Below are 20,193 nucleotides of genomic sequence, written 5' to 3' on the forward strand. Positions count from 1 at the left end.
TGTGTCTGTTGGCCATTTGGATGTCTTCTTTGCAGAAATGTTTGTTCATCTCTTCTGCCCATTTCTTGATTGGATTCGTTGTTCTTTAGGTGTTGAGTCTGAGAAGTTCCTATAGATTTTGGATACTAGCCCTTTATCTGATATGTCATTTGCAAATATCTTCTCCCATTCTGTCAGTTATCTTTTGGTTTTTTTGACTGTTTCCTTTGCTGTGCAAAAGCTTTCGATCTTGATGACGTCCCAGTAGTTCATGTATGCCCTGGCTTTCCTTGCCTTTGGTAATCTTTCTAGGAAGAAGTTGCTGTGGCTGAGGTCGAAGAGGTTGCTGCCTGTGTTCTCAAGGATTTTTTTTTTTTTAAGATTTTATTTATTTATTTGACAGAGAGAGATCACAAGCAGGCAGAGAGGCAGGCAGAGAGAGAGGAGGAAGCAGGCTCCCCGCTGAGCAGAGAGCCCGATGCGGGGCTCGATCCCAGGACTCTGAGATCATGACCCGAGCCGAAGGCAGCGGCCCAACCCACTGAGCCACCCAGGCGCCCCAGGATTTTGATGGATTCCTGTCTTTGAGGTCTTTCATCCATTTTGATTCTATTTTCATGTGTGGTGTAAGGCTATAGTTCAGTTTCATTCTTCTGCATGTGGCAGTCCAATTTTCCCAACATATTTGTTGAAGAGACTGTCTTTTCCATTGGACATTCTTTCCTGTTTTGTTGAAGATTAGTTGACCATAGAGCTGAGGGTCCATTTCTGGGCTCTCTATTCTGTTCTGTGGATCTGTGTCTGTTTTTGTGCCAGTACCATACTGTCTTGATGATTACAGCTTTGTAATAGAGCTTGAAGTCTGGAATTGTGATGCCACCAACTTTGGCTTTCTTTTTCAGCATTCCTCTGGCTATTTGAGGTCTTTTCTGTGCCATATAAATTTTAATGTTATTTGTTCCATTTCTTTGAAAAAAATTATGGTATTTTGATAAGGATTGCGTTAAATGTGTAGATTGCTTTAGGTTACATAGACATTTTCACAATATTTGTTCTTCCAGTCCATGAGCATGGAACGTTTTTTCATTTCTTTGTGTCTTCCTCAATTTCTTTCATGAGTACTTTATAGTTTTCTGAGTACAAATTCTTTGCCTCTTTGGTTAGGTTTATTCCTAGGTATCTTATGGTTTTGGGTGCAGTTGTAAATGGGATCGACTCCTTAATTTCTCTTTCTTCTGCTTTGCTGTTGGCGTATAGAAAAGCAACTGATTTCTGTGCATTGTTTTTATATCCTGACACTTTACTGAATTCCTGTATGAGTTCTAGCAGTTTTGGAGTAGAATCTTTTGGGTTTTCCACATAAAGTATCATATCTGCAAAGAGTGAGAGTTTGACTTCTTCTTTACTGACTTGGATGCCTTTTCTTTTTGTTGTCTGATTGTTGAGGCTAGGAGTTCTAGTACTATGTTGAATAGTAGTGGTGATAGTGGACAGCCCTGCCATGTTCCTGACCTTAGGGAAAAAGCTCTTAGTTTTCCCTCATTGAGAATGATATTCACTGTTTGTTTTTCATAGATGGCTTTGATGATATTGGGTTATGTACCCTCTATCCCTACAGTGTGAAGAGTTTTGATCATGTTTGATTTTTATCTTTGATCAAGAAAGGATGCGTATTCTGTTGCTTTGGGATGGAATGTTCCAAGTATATCTGTGATGTCCCTCTGGTCCAGTGTGTCATTTAAAGCCTTTATTTCCTTGTTGCTCTTTTGCTTAGATGATCTGTACATTTCAATAAGGGTGTTAAAGTCCCTTACTATTATTGTATTATTGTGGATGTGTTTCTTTGATTTTGGTATTAATTGGTTTACATAATTGGCTGCTCCCACGTTAGGGGCATTGATATTTAAAATTGTTAGATCTTCTTGTTGGACAGACCCTTTAAGTATTATATAGTGTCCTTCCTCTTCTCTTATTATAGACTTTGGCTTAAAATCTAATTTATCTGATATAAGGATTGCCACCCCAGCTTTCTTTTGATGTCCATTAGCATGGTAAATTGTTTTTCACCCCCTCACTTTATATCTGGAGGTGTCTTTGGATCTAAAATGACCCATATCCATGGGTCTTGTTTTTTTTTTTTAAATCGATTCTGAATCCCTTTGTCTTTTGATTGGGGCATTTAGGTCACATACATTCAGGGTAACTATTGAAAGATATGAATTTAGTGCCTTTGTATTGCCTATAAGGTGACTGTTACTGCATATTGTTTCTGTTCCTTTCTGGTCTGTTACTTTTAGGCTCTCTCTTTGCTTAGAGGACCCTTTCAATATTTCCTGTGGGGCTGGTTTGGTGTTTGCAAATTGTTTTAGTTTTAGTTTGTCCTGGAAGGATTTTATCTCTCCTTCTATTTTCAATGACAGGCTAGCTAGATATAGTATTCTTGGCTTCATATTTTTCTCATTTAGTGCTCTGACTAGATCATGCCAGTCCTTTCTGGCCTTCCAGTTCTCTGTGGATAGGTCTGCTGCCAATCTAATATTTCTACCATTGTATGTTACAGACCTCTTGTCCCAAGCTGTTTTCAAGATCTTCTCTTTGTCACTGAGACTTGTAAGTTTTACTATTAGATGACAGGGTGTGGACCTATTTTTATCGATTTTGAGGGGGGTTTCTCTGTGCCTCCTGGATTTTGATGCTTGTTCCCTTTGCCAAATTAGGGAAATTCTCTGCTATCATTTGCTCCAATATGCTCCAATATACCTTCTGCCCCTTTCTTCTCCTGGGATCTTTTTTTTTTTTTTTTAATGTCACCAAATTGTACATTTTTAAAAAAAGATTTTATTTATTTATTTGACAGAGAGATCACAAGTAGTTAGAGAGGCAGACATAGAGAGAGGGGGAAGCAGGATCTCTGCTGAGCAGAAAGCCCCATGTGGGCCTTGATCCCAGGACCCTGAGATCATGACCTAAACCAAAGGCAGAGGCTTAACCCACTGAACCACTGAGGCACCCCAGGGATCCCAATTATTCTGATATTGTTTCGTCTTGTGGTATCACTTATCTCTTGAATTCTCCCCTTGTGGTCCAGTAGTTGTTTCTCTCTCTTGCTCAGCTTCTTTATTCTCCATCATTTGGTCTTCTATATCACTAATTCTCTCCCTTGTCTCATTCATCCTAGCCATAAGAGCTTCCCATTTTTTATTGCACTTCATTAATAGCTTTTTAAAATTTCAACTTGGTTAGATTTTAGTTCTTTTATTTCTTCAGAAAGGGATTTTATTTCTCCAGAAAGTGATTCTCTAGTATCTTCTATGCTTTTTTCGAGCCCAGCTAGCACCTTGATAATTGTCATTCTGAACTCTAGTTCTGACATATTACTAACGTTCTAATTGATTAGGTCCATAGCCATGGTACTGCTTCTTGTTCTTTTTTTTTTTTTTTTGAGGTGAGTTTTTCCATCTTGTCGTTTTATCCAGGTAAGAATAGATGAATGAGAGGACAAAATACTAAAAGGGTAGCAACGACCCCAGAAAAATATACACTAACCAAATCGGAGGAGACCCAAAACCAGGTGGCAAGGAGGTGAAAAGAAAAGAGAAAAAAATATATATTTTAAAAATATTATACACACACACACTAGTGAATAGAACAGTGCTACACACTTGATTTTGGGTGTATTTTGGTTCATTACAAGAAACTGTCTCCCAAAATTTTAAAGAAAGAAAAATTTACACACACAAAAATAAGGGTATACACGATGAAGGGATGGAATATGACCATAAAGATGAAAATTAAATAAGGTTCTAAAAAAGGAATTGATAAGATAGGAAGTTGGTTGAAAAAAGAAAAAAAAAAAAGAGGAAAGAATGTGATCAGGTTGGAGACTAGAACAAAGCCACGTGCTAGATTTAAGGTATATTTTGATCTGTTAGAAGAAACTGTATCCCAAAAATTTAAAGAGAGAAAAACCTATATGTATACAAAAAACTAGGTTAAATACAATGAAGGGATAAAATATAACAATGAAAATTTAAAAATATTTTTTAAAAGGTATTGATAAGATAAAATAGTTTAAAAAGGTTAAAATAGGGAAGAGGAAAAAATAAAAAAAAATAAGAAAAAAAATTTAAGAAATTTAACTTTGAAAGACTAAAGAATCATAGGGAAAAAGCCAGGACTTCTTTGTGGTGTATTCCTGTAGCTCTGATGTTTTGCAGTTCTCATTGATGGGTGAACTTGGTCTTGGCTGGATGTTCTTGTTGATCCTTTGGGGGAGATTCCTGTTGCAGTGATTCTCAAATGTCTTTGCCTAAGGCAGAATTGCACCACCCTTGCCAGGGGTTGGGCTAAGTAATCTGCTTGGGTTTGTTCTTGGTAGCTTTTGCTCCCTGAATGCTTTCTGTACAGATTTGGAGGAAGGAATGAGGATGGCAGCCTCCCAGTCTCTAGCCCCTGTAGGAGCTGAGAGCTTGGGGCCCCACTCCTCAGTGCACCCTTGAGGAAAGCAGTTGATCACTCCCGTCTCCCTGGTCTCTGGCCACATTCCAAGCTTACCCAACCTGTGCCTGAGTGTTTCTATCTCTAGCACATGGCCCTGTTTGGAGTCTCCAAACCCAGCAGATTCCTACAGCACGCTCCTGTGCTGCTCCTCCCAGAGGAGGAAGGGGGAAGGGTGTCTCTTCTGGATCTGCCACTTGTGGGGTCTTGCTCAAAGAGCAGTGGCCTTACTGTGCCTTGGATCATAGTTTAAGGTAACCCCAAGCTGAGAGCTCACTTGGCTCTTGGCTCTGTCTCTGCAGCCAGTTTCCCTGCTCCAATACCTGGGAGCTCTGCCACCCTCAGACACCCCTGGTCTTTTTGTGACCCCACGGGTCCTGAGACCACACTGTCCCTGTGAGTTCTCCACCCCCTGCTTAGCCTCTAGAGTGATGTCCCTCAGTGGAGCAGACTTCTAAAAGTTCCAATTTTGTGCTCCACTGCTCTACTGCTTGCTGGGAGCCAGCCCCTCCCTCAGCAGTGTCTCTTTCCATATGTTGCCTTGGGTTCAGTTCTCCACACGTCCTACCTTCCAGAAAGTGGTTGCTTTTCTGTTCCTAGAATTGCTGCTCTTCTTGTCTTCAATTTCCTGTTGAGTTTGTAGGTGTTCAGAATGGTTTGTTAACTAGCTGAACTCCTGGGACCTGATGATATTTATGTCTACTACTCCGCCATCTTGCTCCTCCGGTTAATAATAGTTTTAAAATTTAGTGATAATTAAGTGTAAGGAATCCATCAGTGATTTAATTTTTGTATATAGTATGACATAGGGTCCAAGTTTGGTAAAACCAATTGTCCAAGCACCATTTGTGGAAGAATTTCTCTCTTCCTGACCTATTTTATAATGTATTTTATTTTATTGGAGAGTATAAGAGAGGAAGAGAGAGAGAAAGAGAGAGAGAGCATGCACAGAGGGGGAGAGCGCATGCACAGAGGGAGAGGGAGAAGCAGACTCCCTGCTGGGCAGAGAGCCTGATGCGGGTTGGATCCTAGGACTCTGGGGCCCGTGCCTAAGGCACATGCTTAACTGACTGAGCCACCCAGGCATCAAACAAGGTCTATTTAGTGATAGCAAAGTGATAGTACAAAGCTCCCAAGGAGGGAGGGGACCTGAGAGGGTTGTCTGCAACATCATTTTAATTACTATCTTTTCTTGGTTCCTCTTGCTGAGAAGACAGAGTTCCTATTGGAATTTTAGCCAATAATAAGACAAATGACTTTTACAAAAATAGGTAAAAGACTTGAACAGACAGTTCATCAAAGAAGATACAAATAAGTACCAGAAAAGATGGCTAGCATCCTTAGTCATTAGGGAAATGCAAAGTTAAAACCACAAGAAGATACCATTATATTCTATTGTCCACCTATCTGACATCTAAAATTAAAAGGACTGATTATCCTAAGTGGTCATGAGGATGTGGAGGAGCTGGAACCCTTACATGCTATGTATGGAACCATACAGTGGAAGTGTTCAATGGTATGGCCACTTTGAAAACAGTGTTTCTTCAGTTCTGGAAAGTTATCAGCCATTATTATCTCTCTTTCATCCTCTTTCTCCTTCCAGATTGGAAAGATTTCTCCTTTCCAGAAAATGGAAAATTTGGCTCCTTTCATGATGTCACTTTTTTTTTTTAAATCTCATTGTGCTCTATTGTGAGGGATTTCCTTAGCTCATTCCCTGGTCACTCTTTAGCGGTGTCCTAACTCTGTATGGGGCAGATCTTCAGTCTCTGTTGTTGTTGTTTAATATTTTATTTATTTGACAGAGATCACAAGTAGGCAGAGAGGCAGGCAGAGAGAGAGAGAGAGGGGGAAGCAGGCTCCCCACTGAGCAGAGAGCCCAATGTGGTGCTTGATCCCAGGTCCCTGGGATCATGACCTGGGCTGAAGGCAGAGGCTTTAACCTACTGAGCCACCCAGGCACCCCTTCAGTCTCTGTTGATATAGCTTTCTACTTGGTTCCTTTTTTTCAGGGCTACATCTTAGTTTCAGGCCCACTTGGATTCCCCTTTCTTCAAGATGGCATTCCATTTTTGGTTTATTTTCAAATCCGTTTTCTACGATGAGTCTCAGTGGCTTTGGTGAGAGAGAGATTTTTGTATGTACTCAGGTCATCATTTTTTGAAATTAGAAGTCACTGTTCAATAAGCTCTATTTTCTACTTATTAGAATAGAAGAAAGTATTAGTTTTATACTGTCAATCCATTCTCAGAGTTTAAAGAAAGAATTTATAACATTTATAAATTAATATGTTATAAGTGGCCTCCTTTTAAGCTTTGCTAATTGGTTTAAGATCTCTCCTTGCATAGTACACGGTTTTCTTTTTGGACTTTGTAGTTTTGTCATCATCTAGGCCAGTGTTTGCGCATCCTTACCTGTGGTTGAGAGTGTTCCTGCCCGGGCCCCTGTTTTATAAAGTGGGGAGTGGTAAAGTGTCGGGTTTGGCACATAATTTTGTTGAGGTTCAAAATGCACCACGGGCAGCATTGGATTCATCTGTCCTGGCAGTGCATCCTCCATCACCATCTCCGTGTTGTCCCATCGAGAAGCATCCATGAACATCCCATGAACAAGAACGCCATCCTGAGGAGAGGGCAACTGAAAGACGAACAGAAGTTTTAAGGTGAGGAGAAGGACCTTAGCTGCTGTGGGCTGTTTTCTGAGCCCCACATCCTCACCGGTTAGTTCTAAGAACCACTCTACAGATTGCTATTATTACTCACATTCTGGAGAGGAAAATACAGAGGCTTGGAAAGGTAAAATGACTTCCTTCTCAGTTTGACACCAAATCTCATACTTTCCATACTCCACCAAGATCTCTAATAGGGAAGCCATTGATGGGCTTCAGACTATCCTATATTATGTCCTGACTTTCTCTTTCTCATGGGAAGTGGGTGGGATGGGAGGGCTGTTCAGTTTAGCAAGGTCTTTCCGGGGTCTGGGTGCTCTGCTAAAGACAGACTCTATATCTCTAGTAATACTTACAGAGCACCAATGGAAAGTTCCTTTTTTTGTTTTCAGAAATTACTCTAGATTTTTCATGTTTCTCTTAAAGCAGGTGGGGAAGAGAGAGACAGAGAAAGATCCTGGCCCTTAGTGGCCCCGTGACTGGATGCCACCCCTGGTGTACAATTTCGGCCAGTTGTAGGCTTCCGTGTTGTCCTTCCTCAAACACTGAGTGCTGCTGGCCATTTGTGGAGCTAATTATCTTTGGGATAATTGGAGCTTTGCACCCGTAGGCAGATGACTGAGCTGTTTGGACACAGGTAGTCCATTTTTATCATGAACAAAAGAATGGTAAGCTCTTTTTGGCTGGTCTTTACTTTTTAGCATCCTGAACTTCATCTCCTGGGCAGGCTCGGGGAGGGGGAGAGGGGGCCTTCCTGTCTTGGGGGCTGCTGTGTACACTTGTGCAGTTTGCCTTAGGAGAGACTGAAATCCAGCCTGCCATACACGTGCCGGGCCATGTGTGGGAGCCACGTGGGCATCCACCCAGAGGGAGTGTGTTTTCCTAAACTGCACAAAGGTGGCAGATGGGCAGACAGTGGCTTGTGTGTAACAGAAACAAAGCTGTGTAAGCAGCCTCTGGGAGACAGTCGCTGGGAGGACATTGAGGTAGGCCCATGATGTGACCTGCCATCTCCACAGAAGGCAGGGATTCTAAGGCAGTGTCATGCACCAGTGCCCACAATCCAGGTGGAGATGTGGTGTGGGTTGGGGCAAGGTGGAGGAACAGAGGCCCTGGTGGTCAGCATAAGCTTCTATCTGTCAGAGTCAGCCTCCTGGGGCAGGTAAAAATGTGCCAGGCACAGAGCAGGGCCGGCATCCTGGAAGGCCTCAGTGAGAGCTTTTTTGTGGGTGCCTTCCCGTGGTGGCCTTGGTTATTCCTGATATGGGCTGGGACACCCTCCTGGCTAAGAAGGGGCTCAAAATAATGAGGAGTGCAACTCTCAACTTATTTTCTCCTTACTTTAAAAAGCATTTTGATGCTCAAACAAATTTCCTTAAAAGTGTAACTATTGTCATTTTAAATACAGGCAATTAAGAGGCATGGGATGGGGCGCCTGGGTGGCTCAGTGGGTTAAGCCGCTGCCTTCGGCTCAGGTCATGATCTCAGAGTCCTGGGATCGAGTCCCGCATCGGGCTCTCTGCTCAGCAGGGAGCCTGCTTCCTCCTGTCTCTCTGCCTGCCTCTCTGCCTGCTTGTGATCTCTCTCTGTCAAATAAATAAATAAAATCTTTAAAAAAAAAAAAAGAGGCAAGGGATGTTACCGTATTTCATAAGTAAGCCATGCATATTGGATCAGTTTGTCTTTGTAAGTTTTTGCTTGTGTGAGCAGAGTAGATCAGTCGGATCTGAGTGGGGCGGATGCTGACAGAATTATCTGGGAGCCACTTCTACTAACTGATCCCAGGATATGTTAAGAAAGTTTAGTAAAGCCATTCACCACAGCTCTGTTGATTGGGGCGTGAACACTTTCTTGGAAAAAGCCATCTGGAGCCGATGTTTGATTTTGTGGCACAAATAGGGAATTATATTTATACGGCTCACTGGTACACAGAGCTCCAGTCCCTGTCACTATCTCCTTAGCGCGTTGAAGCCGGGCAGCTCACGTTGGCAGCAGCGGTTCCCGTCCCTGGCTGTACACTCGCGTCACCAGGGGAGCTTTGGAACATAATGTGCCTAATGAAATAGGGATGATTTTATGTGACTAGCGGGTAATCTGGGCACTGGGATGTTTAAGAAGTTTCCACAGGTGATCCTAACAGTCAGTCAAGGTTGAGAATCACTGATACTCTAGAGCCATGGTTCTCAAACTTTAGTGGGCCAAGAACCCCATGTAGGACTTGTCACAGTACAGATTTCTGGGTCCCAGCCCAGAGTTTCTGATTCAGTAGATCCGGAATGGGTCCTTGGAATTTGCATTTCTAGTAGGTTCCCAGGTGATGAGGTTCCCAGGTGATGCCCAAGCTCCTGGTATTGGAATCACACTTTGAGAACTTCTGCTCTAGAAGGAGTAAACTATGGAGGCAAGAAGTTTAAATGGCTTCTCCAGTGCACTCCAGTAAGTTATGCGGTGTATTTGTGGTTATATAATGTATGAAGTTGGTACATCACTTCCGCTACGGGGCAGCTCAATGAACGGCCAATAGACTCAGCCTGTAATAGTAGTTCTTTATTGTGGGAGCATTACGTGCCGGTTCATTCTTACCGCATCACCACTCTGAGGCCGCCGGCGGCCCCATCTTAGGGATGAGAATGCTGAGATGCAGACCCCTTGGTCATTGCTCTAGCGTACTTAGCTGGCAAAGGGGAAGGTCAGAATTTAGAGTCAGGCCTGCCTGATTCTGAAACCCTTGTTTTTGACATCTTAAAACCCTCATATTTAACCTCTTTCTCCATTAAGAAGGAGAAAGTTGCCATAGGAATCTAAACGAATAAACAGTGTTACTTTAAAGAACATCTCTACAAATGAGGCTAATTTGGGCAGTTCCATCTAGGCACTGCTCGCCTGGGGAGTTTGTCTGAGGGCTGTGAATCTTGTCTGCTTCTCGTGCTCCTGCATGTGGGAGACCGTGGGAGAGGGGGCCAGGGGAGGTTGGCTGAGATCTCAGATGGCCGTGGGACAGGGCTGCTTTGCTGTAACAGTAGTCAGGGGACAGTACCTCCAAGTCCATGGGCAGTTCTTGTCCAAACTGCACTGTCTTGGCCGCTTCTGTAACTGCAGCTTGATCCCGGTAGATGGGAATCATGTTGTATTTGAAACTCAGCTCATCTATAGGCAAATTGTACTTCCGAGCATGATTTTGAAGAGTTCCTATAAATATGAAAACCAGAAAGCTGGGTGCTCTGAACAACACTGCCGCCTCTCAAACCGCCTGCGCTCGCCTCCGCCAGGCTGCTCTAGCATTTGAGATCTTCCACTCCAGCGAGAAGTCTCAACCATTAATGCCTTATTCCAAATCAGCTCCTCAGACTGGAAGCCTGCAGTGATGTTGGGAGGGGTGGAGCCATGGCAGGGCTGGGAAGAGAGAGAGGAAGGCCAAGTCTCAAGGGCAGTGCTTTGCAGCAAGGGAGATAAGCCAGTGCAGGAATTCCAGAGCCCCATCTCCCTAACTTCAGAGTCCTGCTCAGCTTGTTTTATATGGGCTGTATATAAGGCTGGGCCCACTAGCTGGAGTCCTTGAGGGCTGCTGGAAGGACAGAAGGAGTATTTGTTAGAGGGAAGGAAGCTTCGCTGAGGTGGGGCTGGAGCAGGTGGTGCCTTTAAGCGCGGGGGTCACACGGGACTGGGGCATGCTGTGGACGTTTGCAGCAGCAGGGCACACTTGCACGACAGAGAGGGGCAGGGATTAGGTTGTAGGGGAGCATCTTAGGGATGCCATGCTTTCCCCGAGTCAGAGAGGAAGAGCAGGGCCTCACTGAACTCCCCTATAGTCAGCCATGCACAGTTAGGTCATTAGCAGCCAGGCCTTCTCCCCGGCTCCTAGAAACCCAGCATGTAACCGATCATGGTCTTTTCTGTGGGGTTTTCCTTGGGAAAGCATGGTTGGTTACCTGTTAGAAATCCTTGAGGAAAGAAGAAACCGGAGATCCAGAAGGACTTAGGCTGCCCCCTTTTGAGCCACAACTAAAGGAGAAACATCACACCATCATGTATTGTTTTTCTAAAATGGAGTTGGTCATTTAAATCAAAGTCATATTTTGGAGGGCCTCTCAGGAGACAGAATCTCAACCAGCCTGTTAGTTACCAGCCTCATTCTCACTGCCTGTATGTTCCCTTTCCTCACCCAACAGCCTGAGCATAAATCCAGAAACTGGTTATTTCAGGGAGTGTGGAAGAGGGGAGACCACAACAGGGTCACACCTGGCACTTTGGACCCATGTCAGATTGGTTCTATACCTCATAGCGGGGTCCCATGAATTAGATCTGAAACTAAAAGGGCATGTGGCAATTAGGGCCAAGGGCAAAGTACATAATGATCAGCATGACTTTCAAATTAATGCCATTCTGGAAGTTTCTGTCTCTTTGGGCTCAGATGATCCCTCAACAGTTGTTAGTGTTTCAGTTAGTTGGGGCTTCCTAAGGACCTTGAGGCCTACTGTGTTCATCAAACCCCAAAGAAATGAATTTTCTTACGTCCACAAACGCAGTCCTCAGGATAAGATCTTTGACCCATGATCCTAGTGGCTTCAGGGATGGGTAGGCTGTGCTGGACCACAGAGAAGGAACCTGGTTGTTGAGGAAACTGTTATAGACCTTCTCCATCTCCTCAGACATTACCACAAAGCCAGCAATGGCTTTGTTGAGTGTTTCCAGAGAAGTCTGAAAGAACAGGAATGGGGAGGTGCATTTCACAGGTGTAATTATCAAGTGTGAGTGCCACTCGTTTGTGGCAGCAGGTACTGCATTGGGCTGAAGGGAAAACTTGCTGGGTTCCATCCTCCCTGCTGGGCCAGACCCTCCAGTCTTTCATGTATTTTTACAACATGTGACCATAGGGGTGTAAGACCTGGGGTGGGGGACAGTTCTGGCGGTTAATAGCAGAATCCAATGAAGTGGAGAGAGGGGAAGGTAGAGAAATATCCCCTGAAGCCTCTAGAAGTGATTTCAAGAACTTCCATGAACAGCTCTCCTCCAGGCTAAAGGAGAAACGGGCCTGATGGTTGGTTAGTTGGGAAGCGTGGGGGTGGTGGTGGGAACTACCTCGTGCCCCCGCTAATTCTGCCCCGGGGGCTGCCCGCAGCCTCTGAGGTCATAGAGAGGGAAGATTCTTAGATGAGACTAATCTTTCAGCAGGTACCAGAGAGTCTCCTTGAACTGGAAACACTTCCTTAAGGCATGTCCCTTACCCTCCCCTCACCCCAACAAAAGTCAAGAGGCAGACAGCAGTCCTGGGAGATGCTGGGCTGGCAGCAGGCGTGGGAAGTACAGGAAAGCAGTTGCTGCCTGGCTAAAGATGAAGGCTGGGCTTGAGGATGGGTACGGCCAGCATGGGTTCCCGTTTTGTGAAAACTACTGCCATCTACTGGAAAGACATTACAGAAAGACGTTAGAGGTCAAATTTAAATTGGTCCAGGACCATACAGCTCTGGAGATAGGCCATATGTGGATGAACAAGGTTGGCCAGCCTTCCCTTCTCTCACAGTTACTCCCCAGCGTGCCATCTCTCTCCACAAGAGGCAGTGGTATGAAAAAGAAGAGTTTTAGTTAGATCTGCCCTTGGGACGTGAGGAGCCCTTGGCAGCGTCAGAGAGCAAGGAGGCTCTCAGCCAGAGCCAAGGCGGTATTCTACCTTAGATGCTGAAAATGGAAAAAGGAGCAGGAGACTTACATAAAATGCTGGGAGAATGCTTAAGTTATGGGGAGAAGGGGGGGATTAGGCAGCTAGGGTCTTCCAGGTCTGCTGAAAATAGAGGTCACTTTGCAGCCGATTCTCCCAGAGGAGGTAGTTAATGCAGGCACCATGTTCAGTGAAAGAAAGCATAATTTCAAAATGTTCTCAGAAGCCTGACTAACAGGCTGGCCTCGTCTCTCCCAGGAACGGCCCTGGCTCACAGTTCTGTCACTAGAAGGAGGAGAATGGGCCCCCCAGGTGCTGCCACCTTCCTTGGCCTTTCTTAGTGCCACCTTGGTGCTGCCTTGCTATTCCCTGGGTGAAGTGAAGGGGCTCCGCCAGACTCAGCACAAAGCAGGGCCAAGCAGAGGTCAGGATGGGGGAGGCGGGCGGTGAGGGGCCACCACCCTTTCCTCAGATAGGAGCGCTCTGCCTCGGTTCCAGATGGCCTTGCAGGCTGCTTCTTCCTGGACTCTGCCCTCTTCTGCTTCCTGTAGGTGAATCCTGCCATTACTGGGAGATGGTGTTTGACAAGAAGTGGCCACAGGGAGACTTGAGAGCCACACTCATTCACTCGCTCATTCAGATATTCACGAAGATTTAGTATGTGTCGGCGGCTAGGGAAACAAAATGACTAATATCCTAGTTTCCCTCTCTTCCAGAAGTTCATGTCTCCTGGGGGACCCATCTTCATGGAGGGGTAATTACAAAGTAATGTGGTAGGCACAGTGATAGACACAGACACCTGAAATGATGGGGCGCTGAAGAGAGGGGTTCCTAAGTTATCTGATGGTTGAGGGACGGGCTGGTGTGTCAGGAAGAGTTATTGGAGGAAGCGACATTTGCATTTGTCCGTCTTCAAGTAGGTGAAAGGTCATGATGTAGGGGAGGCAAGACATGAGCACCATGTCCGTCCTCTGAACAATAGTCCTCCCTTCCTTTTAGCTGCTCACAGCAATCCAATATGGAGACTACCCTGCCCACCACCCTTGAAGCTGGGGCACAGCCATGTGGCCAAATTTTGGCTAATGGGTGCAAGAAAAAAAATGATGTATGCAATTTCTGGGTCACATTTTTACAAGGAACCTGCTTTCTCCCAGCCCTCTCTTTCCCCTGTCCCACTGGCTGACAAAAGGGGACAGTAGGAGCAGCCACCTTAGGCCCAGAGATGCAGGCTAGCTGTTGAGGCTAGAAGAGCCGACCTTCCAGCTGGGGTCCCTAGATGAGCTCACAGAGCAAGATGGACTCCCTGCCCCCATAGGGCTTCCTCTGGGCTGTTAGCTGAGAGGGAAGAGAATTTTTATTTGTTTTGGTCATTGTATTTAGAGGTCTTTATCCTAGCAGCTTAGTCTCTAGCCTGGCTCTTTCCGTGTACCAGGTGTTAAGCCCTGGGCTGGCCCCCTGGCCCGTGACACTGGTGTATAGCTGACAAGATCCACAGTCCCAAGGTGAGGGCTTTGCATGTTCAGCTGATCCATACCCCTCTAACCCACAAGCTGAAGTATTACCTGCCAACTAGTAACACTGGGAGACTGTTTTTCTAATAGGTGAGAGTCTTTGGCTTTAAAAGACTTACCCCAGTTGTCCTTCCCAATCTTATCACCAAGCCTTGACTTTGTGCTAGGTATTTGGGTCTTGCTGGGCAGCAAAACTTACCAGTGAATGCTCAGTATTTGGTCTCTAACAGTTTTTGTGCTTCCCTTATCAAAGTTACACACAGAGAAACCAGGGAGGCCTTCAGCCATCATTATAAATCCAAGGCCATCCAAAAAGTATTCCGGAGCATAAGGCAAAGGTCCAAATAGTTGTCCTCAAATTTTAGTGGCAGTGAAATCATCTGGGGGTGGGGGGGGGCTATTTAAAATTTCTCAGGGAATTCTAACTCAGTAGGTCTGGAGTGGGATCAGGAACCTGCATTTCAAATATGTTGCATAGCAGATTCTAACGCGGGCATTTTGTGGCCCAACTTGGAGAAACTCTGGTTTTTATAGTTGTCATAAAGACTATGTTATTACATGTAAACTGGACGTCAGGAACACGCGCTGAATCTCTCATAATTCAGTGCTTTGGTCGTTGATCAAATGTCTGAGCAAATGCTCATTCCAGGGATGTTAAGTTAGGATAATGGGGACACTGGGATCTGCAATGTCACAGACTGATGGAGGCCTTATCAGAGAAGGGCAACAGATTCCTTGGATGGGGGTCGATTCCATTTTAGCCGAGTTGTGTTTGGAGAGTTGTTAGCAAATCCAAATGGAAATGCTGAGGTGGTGGAAACGGAGGATTCTTATGAGGCTACACTTCTCTACAAAGCTTTGCTGCCCAACAGCAGTGTGGGCAACGAGCGCTCATACGTGTATCAGCTTCAGTAGCTTGTTAAAGCGGTCCACTTCTTGTCCGAGCACCGTAGTCAGGGAGTTCAGGCGTCCTTGAGGATCCCTGACGAAAAGGCTCTCCGACGCACTCTCCATTTCTAGTGTTTCTGAAACACACACAGCTGATTCCTCAGACTGATCATCACGGACTGCGGTCCTCATAGCACTGCCCTTGTCATGCGCTTAGCTTAACTCTTACAAAGCCGACTTCTGCAGTAGGCCTCGACTGAGTGGGAGTCCGGCCGCGCACAGACCTCAGTGGCAAATGCCCACAGGACCAGCAGCTACCTGGTAGGTAAGGGCCATCCCTGGGACCAGAGGTGCCAGGAACCCTGAGTTTTCTCTGCCAGGTTTATGTGAGCCTCCCTCTTCCCTGCTCACAGGCATTGCCTCTCAGAGACGACGGGGTGGCTGGGGGTGGGGAGTGAGGGAAGAGGCAGATGCAGCATCTGTCTTGGTCCTGAGCACTGTTCAAAGGGACTGACTCAGTTTTTAGGCCTGTAGCTCAGGCTGGGTCGAAAGTTTTGCTCTTCATTTTCCCTACAGTCTAGCAAACGGAGGCTTACAGAAGCTGTACAAAAATGAAGGCCCAGCATTTTGCCTGCATGTCTGAGTAAAGTGTTAGTAAGTGAGTGGCTCTGAAGTCCACATATCGAATTCCTTCTGAATTTGCATTTTCACTGCTCTAGAACATTCACACAGCGGTGTGGGTCAGTCTAGTCTCGGGTCATCCGCAGTGCTGTGCTTACACGTCCCCAGTCCCCTACTAGCCCCTGAGGGGCTATTCCAAACCCTCAGTTCTCTTACTGAACAGTCACATCCCTGTCCCCTTTGCCTTAGCAGATGGCATCATTTATTTCACACTGAAAATATGTGCTTTATTAAGCTCAGAGAGAAAACTCTCCTAGGTGTCAGTAGAACTTTCTGAACCAAGTACACGGCCTTCCAGCTAGCCATCTGCCTATTCCTCCCTTTTCCACCCAGCCCTCCATCTTCTGTTTGTTTAAAATCCCCTACTAAACTAACTGACTCAGTTTGCTTCACCATCAACAGAACGCTTTGCTCAGGAGGCATTCTGTTGAGGGCCTGTTTCGGGAGATGACTGGCTTCTGAGGTCACACAGTCCTTTTCTTCTGGGGATGGGGGGTCTTAGGAGGATTGGCAAGACTCTGTCTGTGGTACAGTGATATAATAAGAAATATCTATTTTGGTCTTTGTCCCTGGTTCCTCCTGGCTAGAGCTCCCCAAACCCTTGTAATTTCCTAAGTAAAAGGAGTGATAGGAGCACCATTTTTTATATTTGGCTTTGACCCTGGCTCTGAAATAGCTTCTGAGTGTTAAAGGTGAAAGGAGAGTCTTTGTTAATGATGTGGCTTTGGAAAGTCTTGAAGGGTGGAGGGCTCATTGTCAGGGGAATCAACCATGTGATTAGACTTTTAGAACTTTCAGCTTTCTCCTCTGACCTCTTGGAGAAGAGAGGGGCTAGAAGTTGAATCAATCACTAATGGCTAATGACTTAGTCTATTATGCCTAATAATGAAGCCTCCATAAAGACTGTAACTGGAGGGGTTTGGAGGGCTTCTGTGTACTAGGAGGGTGGTGTACCCTGACTCCATGGAGACAGAAGCTCCTGCTCTTGAGACTCTTCTAGATCGTGGCCTATGTACCTCTTCTTGTGGTTGTTTATCTGTACCTTTTTTATATCCTTCATAATAAACTGGTAAATGTGTTTTCTTGAGTTCTGTGGGCCATTCTAGCAAATTATAAACCTAAGAAAGGGGTTGTGGGAACCCCCACATTATTGCCAGTCAGTCAGAAGTATAGGTCACAACTTGGGACTTGAGATTGGCATCTAAAGTGGAGGACAGTCTTATGGGATTGAGCCCTTAAACTGTGGGGTCTACGTTAACTCTGGTTAGTGTCAAAATTGGATTGTAGGATACCCAGTTGGTATCCAGAGAATTGGAGAATTGAAGCCCACACATTTTATGTCAAAAGTGTTGTGAATAGAGAAACACAGTTTACTTTTACACCAGACTAGGAAGTGTAAATCTATAGTCATTCTAAGAAAAGTGTGAGAGTAGATCGCTGATCATTTGGCAAGATTCCTTAACTCACCAGAAAGCAAGGTAATAATAATTTAGCCATTTCTCTTGAATCTAGAAAAAAATGACACAGATTCTAGAGCAGAGCTGTCTAATGGAACACTTTACAATAATGGAAATGTCTTCTGTGTTGTCCGATATGGTAGCACTCAAAATGTGGCTGGTGCAACTGAGGAAATGAATTTTAAATTTTACTTATTTATATTTAAGTTTAAGTAGCCACATGTGGCTAGTGGGTTCTGTCTTGGGCAGGACAGGTCTAGAGGCACAAGGAAGCTCAGAAAAAAGGCTAGTTAACTTTCATAGGCTTAGAAACCAACTTGCTCCTAATGCGTCTGTTGAGTTGGCTTGTTGGCTTGTTGAGATGCTCAAGGCTTCCATGGAGAGCTCCAGTTCAGAAGTGCTCTCTACATAAAGAAAAGTATGTGTGATAAAGCAGATTTGGATACCTGCTCATCACTTAGCTTTCTGAGTCCCATGATGTACAGATGCCAGGGATAATTTATTACCTGGAACTCTGGTCTGGACTGAAGCAACAAGTTCTTGGACAATTTCATCATTGCTTTTTCCCTCTCCACCAGAAGATGACCTTGGCTGGACCTCAAGTATGGTGTTGATTAAAGCGTTGGTCTCTTTGTACTGTAAAGGTGGGAAGAGACAGAATGGTGAAGACTCAAATTCTCAGAAAATAATTTGCAGCACAGTTTACTTATAGAAATAATGGCAACTGTCAAAAAAGGGAAATTTTTATGTTGAAGATAGGATTGGTAAAATGTGCTCATTGGAAAGGCACGGTACAGATGACCTTTGAACAATGTTGGGGTAAGGGGCATTGCCCCTCTCGATCACACGGTCAAAAATCCATGTACAATTTGATTCTTCAAAAACTGTCTAAGTATACAGCTCAGTGGTATTAAATACATTAATTACGCTGTGCAACCATCACCATCATCCAACTCCATAATTCTTCTCATCTCTTAAAACTGATACCCCTTACCCATTAAACAGTAACTCCTCATTCCTCCCTTTCCCCAGCCCTTGGCAAATACCATTCTACTTTCTGTTTCTAGGATTTTGACTACTCAAAATACCTCATATAAATAGCATTATATTGTGCTTGTCTTTATGTGACTGGCTTATTTCACTTAGTGTCGTGTCTTCAAGTTTCATCCATGTTGTAGCATATTGCAGAATCCCCTTCCTTTTTAAGGCTGAACAATACTCCATTGTATGTATATATCATTTTTTTTGCTTATCACCTGCCAATGGACACTTGGATTGCTTCCACAGTTCAGCTATTGTGAATGATGCTGCTGCTGACCAGGGAGCCCCATGCAGGGCTCGATCCCAGGACCCTGGGGTCATGACCTGAGCCAAAGGCAGACACTTAGCAGTCTCAGCCACTAGGCACCCCTATTTTTGGACGTTTTAATCTCCATTCTGGAAAGTTTATTTTCCTCTATATCACATGTGTGATAATCTATATACCAGTCCGGGTCTATAAGTCTCCAGAGTAGTTCTTAATTCTGCTGTGGTATTTTTAATTTCCTTGACAGTTTTCATTCTTATGCATCTCATGGCATCCTCTGTATATACATGTCAGCCTGTTCTCAGATTCTGGCTTTTTCTTTCTACAGGCTGGGTCTTCTGCCCTACCTCAGATGCCAAAAAACGTTGATTTTTGTGTTTTAGCAGCAGGTGATTTGCAGAGGGCAAGTCTGTATCTTCCAGATGGTGTTTTCTATCCTTTATCCTTCAGTATGTTTTTCTCCCCTATTTACTCAGCCTCTGTGTTTTTTTTCTCTCCATTTATTCAGCCTCTAATGAAAAAAGCGATAGTAGATATCTGTTTGTGCACAGACAGTCTATACAGATGGTCCTTGAATGATGTCCATTATTGTCTTAGGAGGCAATTTCTGCCTTTTTCCTCCAACTGATGTGCACGGGTCAAGGTCCACTTTTCTTTACTAGTTTCTTTCTTTCTTTTTTTTTTTTAAAGATTTTATTTATTTATTGACAGAGAGAAATCACAAGTAGGCAGAGAGGCAGGCAGAGAGAGAGGAGGAAGCAGACTCCCTGCTGAGCAGAAAGCCCGATGTGGGGCTTGAACCCAGGACCTGGGATCATGACCTGAGCCGAAGGCAGCGGCTTAACCCACTGAGCCACCCAGGCGCCCCTCTTTACTAGTTTCTAATAAGCATCTCTGTAAGTATAGTTTGCTGGAGTGAGGAAGGAATCATATCTTTAATGTAAAGACTGTGTTGATGGCAGGCAGAATTAGCTAACTCAAACCAGCTAATCAAAGAAATCTGTTGGCTCATACACTGGGAAGAAGAGAACGTAAGTCACATGGGTCTCAGGATGAATGGACCTAATGTTTTCTCTCCAGTACATGCTTGGTTGTTTCTTTCTTTCCTATGGCAGATGCATTTCTTCCAAGTGGTTGGGGGAATGGGTTGAGTGTCAATGATAAGGCCACAGAGAGCTACAGATATACAGTATCTTAACAGTGATTCCAAAGGAAAGAGAAATTCCTCCTCCAATCCTAGCATCTCTATATGCTAAAGCTTAGGGAAGAATTCTCATTCACCTAACGTGGTCCATGTACCTGTTCCTTGGACCAATTCCAGTGGCTAGGTGATGGAGTGCTTGCTGCCTTTGGCCAGGGCTGAGTCACTCGCCCATCTCTGAAGGTAAGGGGGTCTTATCAGAATTTCATGGAATGAGGAAGGGGCTGTTATTCCAAAAGGAAGAGATTGGGAGTAGGGCATATACTCTACCAGAAAAATGGAGGAAGGGAGGCTAGGCATAAAAACATACCATGGTGCTCACATCAGTCATAGTGAACAAACGGAAAAC

The 20,193-nt window shown here is 44.7% G+C and overlaps 2 protein-coding genes across 3 annotated transcripts in view; one reads left to right on the top strand and one right to left on the bottom strand.

Moving 5' to 3' along the window:
• Positions 1-20,193, top strand: part of TRABD2A (TraB domain containing 2A) — a 130,256-nt gene that overhangs the window by 58,711 nt on the left and 51,352 nt on the right.
• The window catches only part of DNAH6 (dynein axonemal heavy chain 6), a 229,344-nt gene that overhangs the window by 2,437 nt on the left and 206,714 nt on the right, over positions 1-20,193 (bottom strand). For both annotated transcript variants that reach the window (XM_047745429.1, XM_047745428.1), the window contains 6 exons: positions 17,844-17,973; positions 15,209-15,336; positions 11,657-11,842; positions 11,074-11,146; positions 10,182-10,333; positions 6,891-7,113 (listed from right to left, as the gene is read on the bottom strand). In XM_047745429.1, coding sequence (XP_047601385.1) covers positions 6,891-7,113; positions 10,182-10,333; positions 11,074-11,146; positions 11,657-11,842; positions 15,209-15,336; positions 17,844-17,973 — 892 coding nt within the window. The remainder of the gene's footprint in view (positions 1-6,890; positions 7,114-10,181; positions 10,334-11,073; positions 11,147-11,656; positions 11,843-15,208; positions 15,337-17,843; positions 17,974-20,193) is intronic.

This window comes from Lutra lutra, chromosome 9, assembly GCF_902655055.1.
Source record: "Lutra lutra chromosome 9, mLutLut1.2, whole genome shotgun sequence".
NCBI classification, from domain to species: Eukaryota; Metazoa; Chordata; class Mammalia; order Carnivora; family Mustelidae; genus Lutra; species Lutra lutra.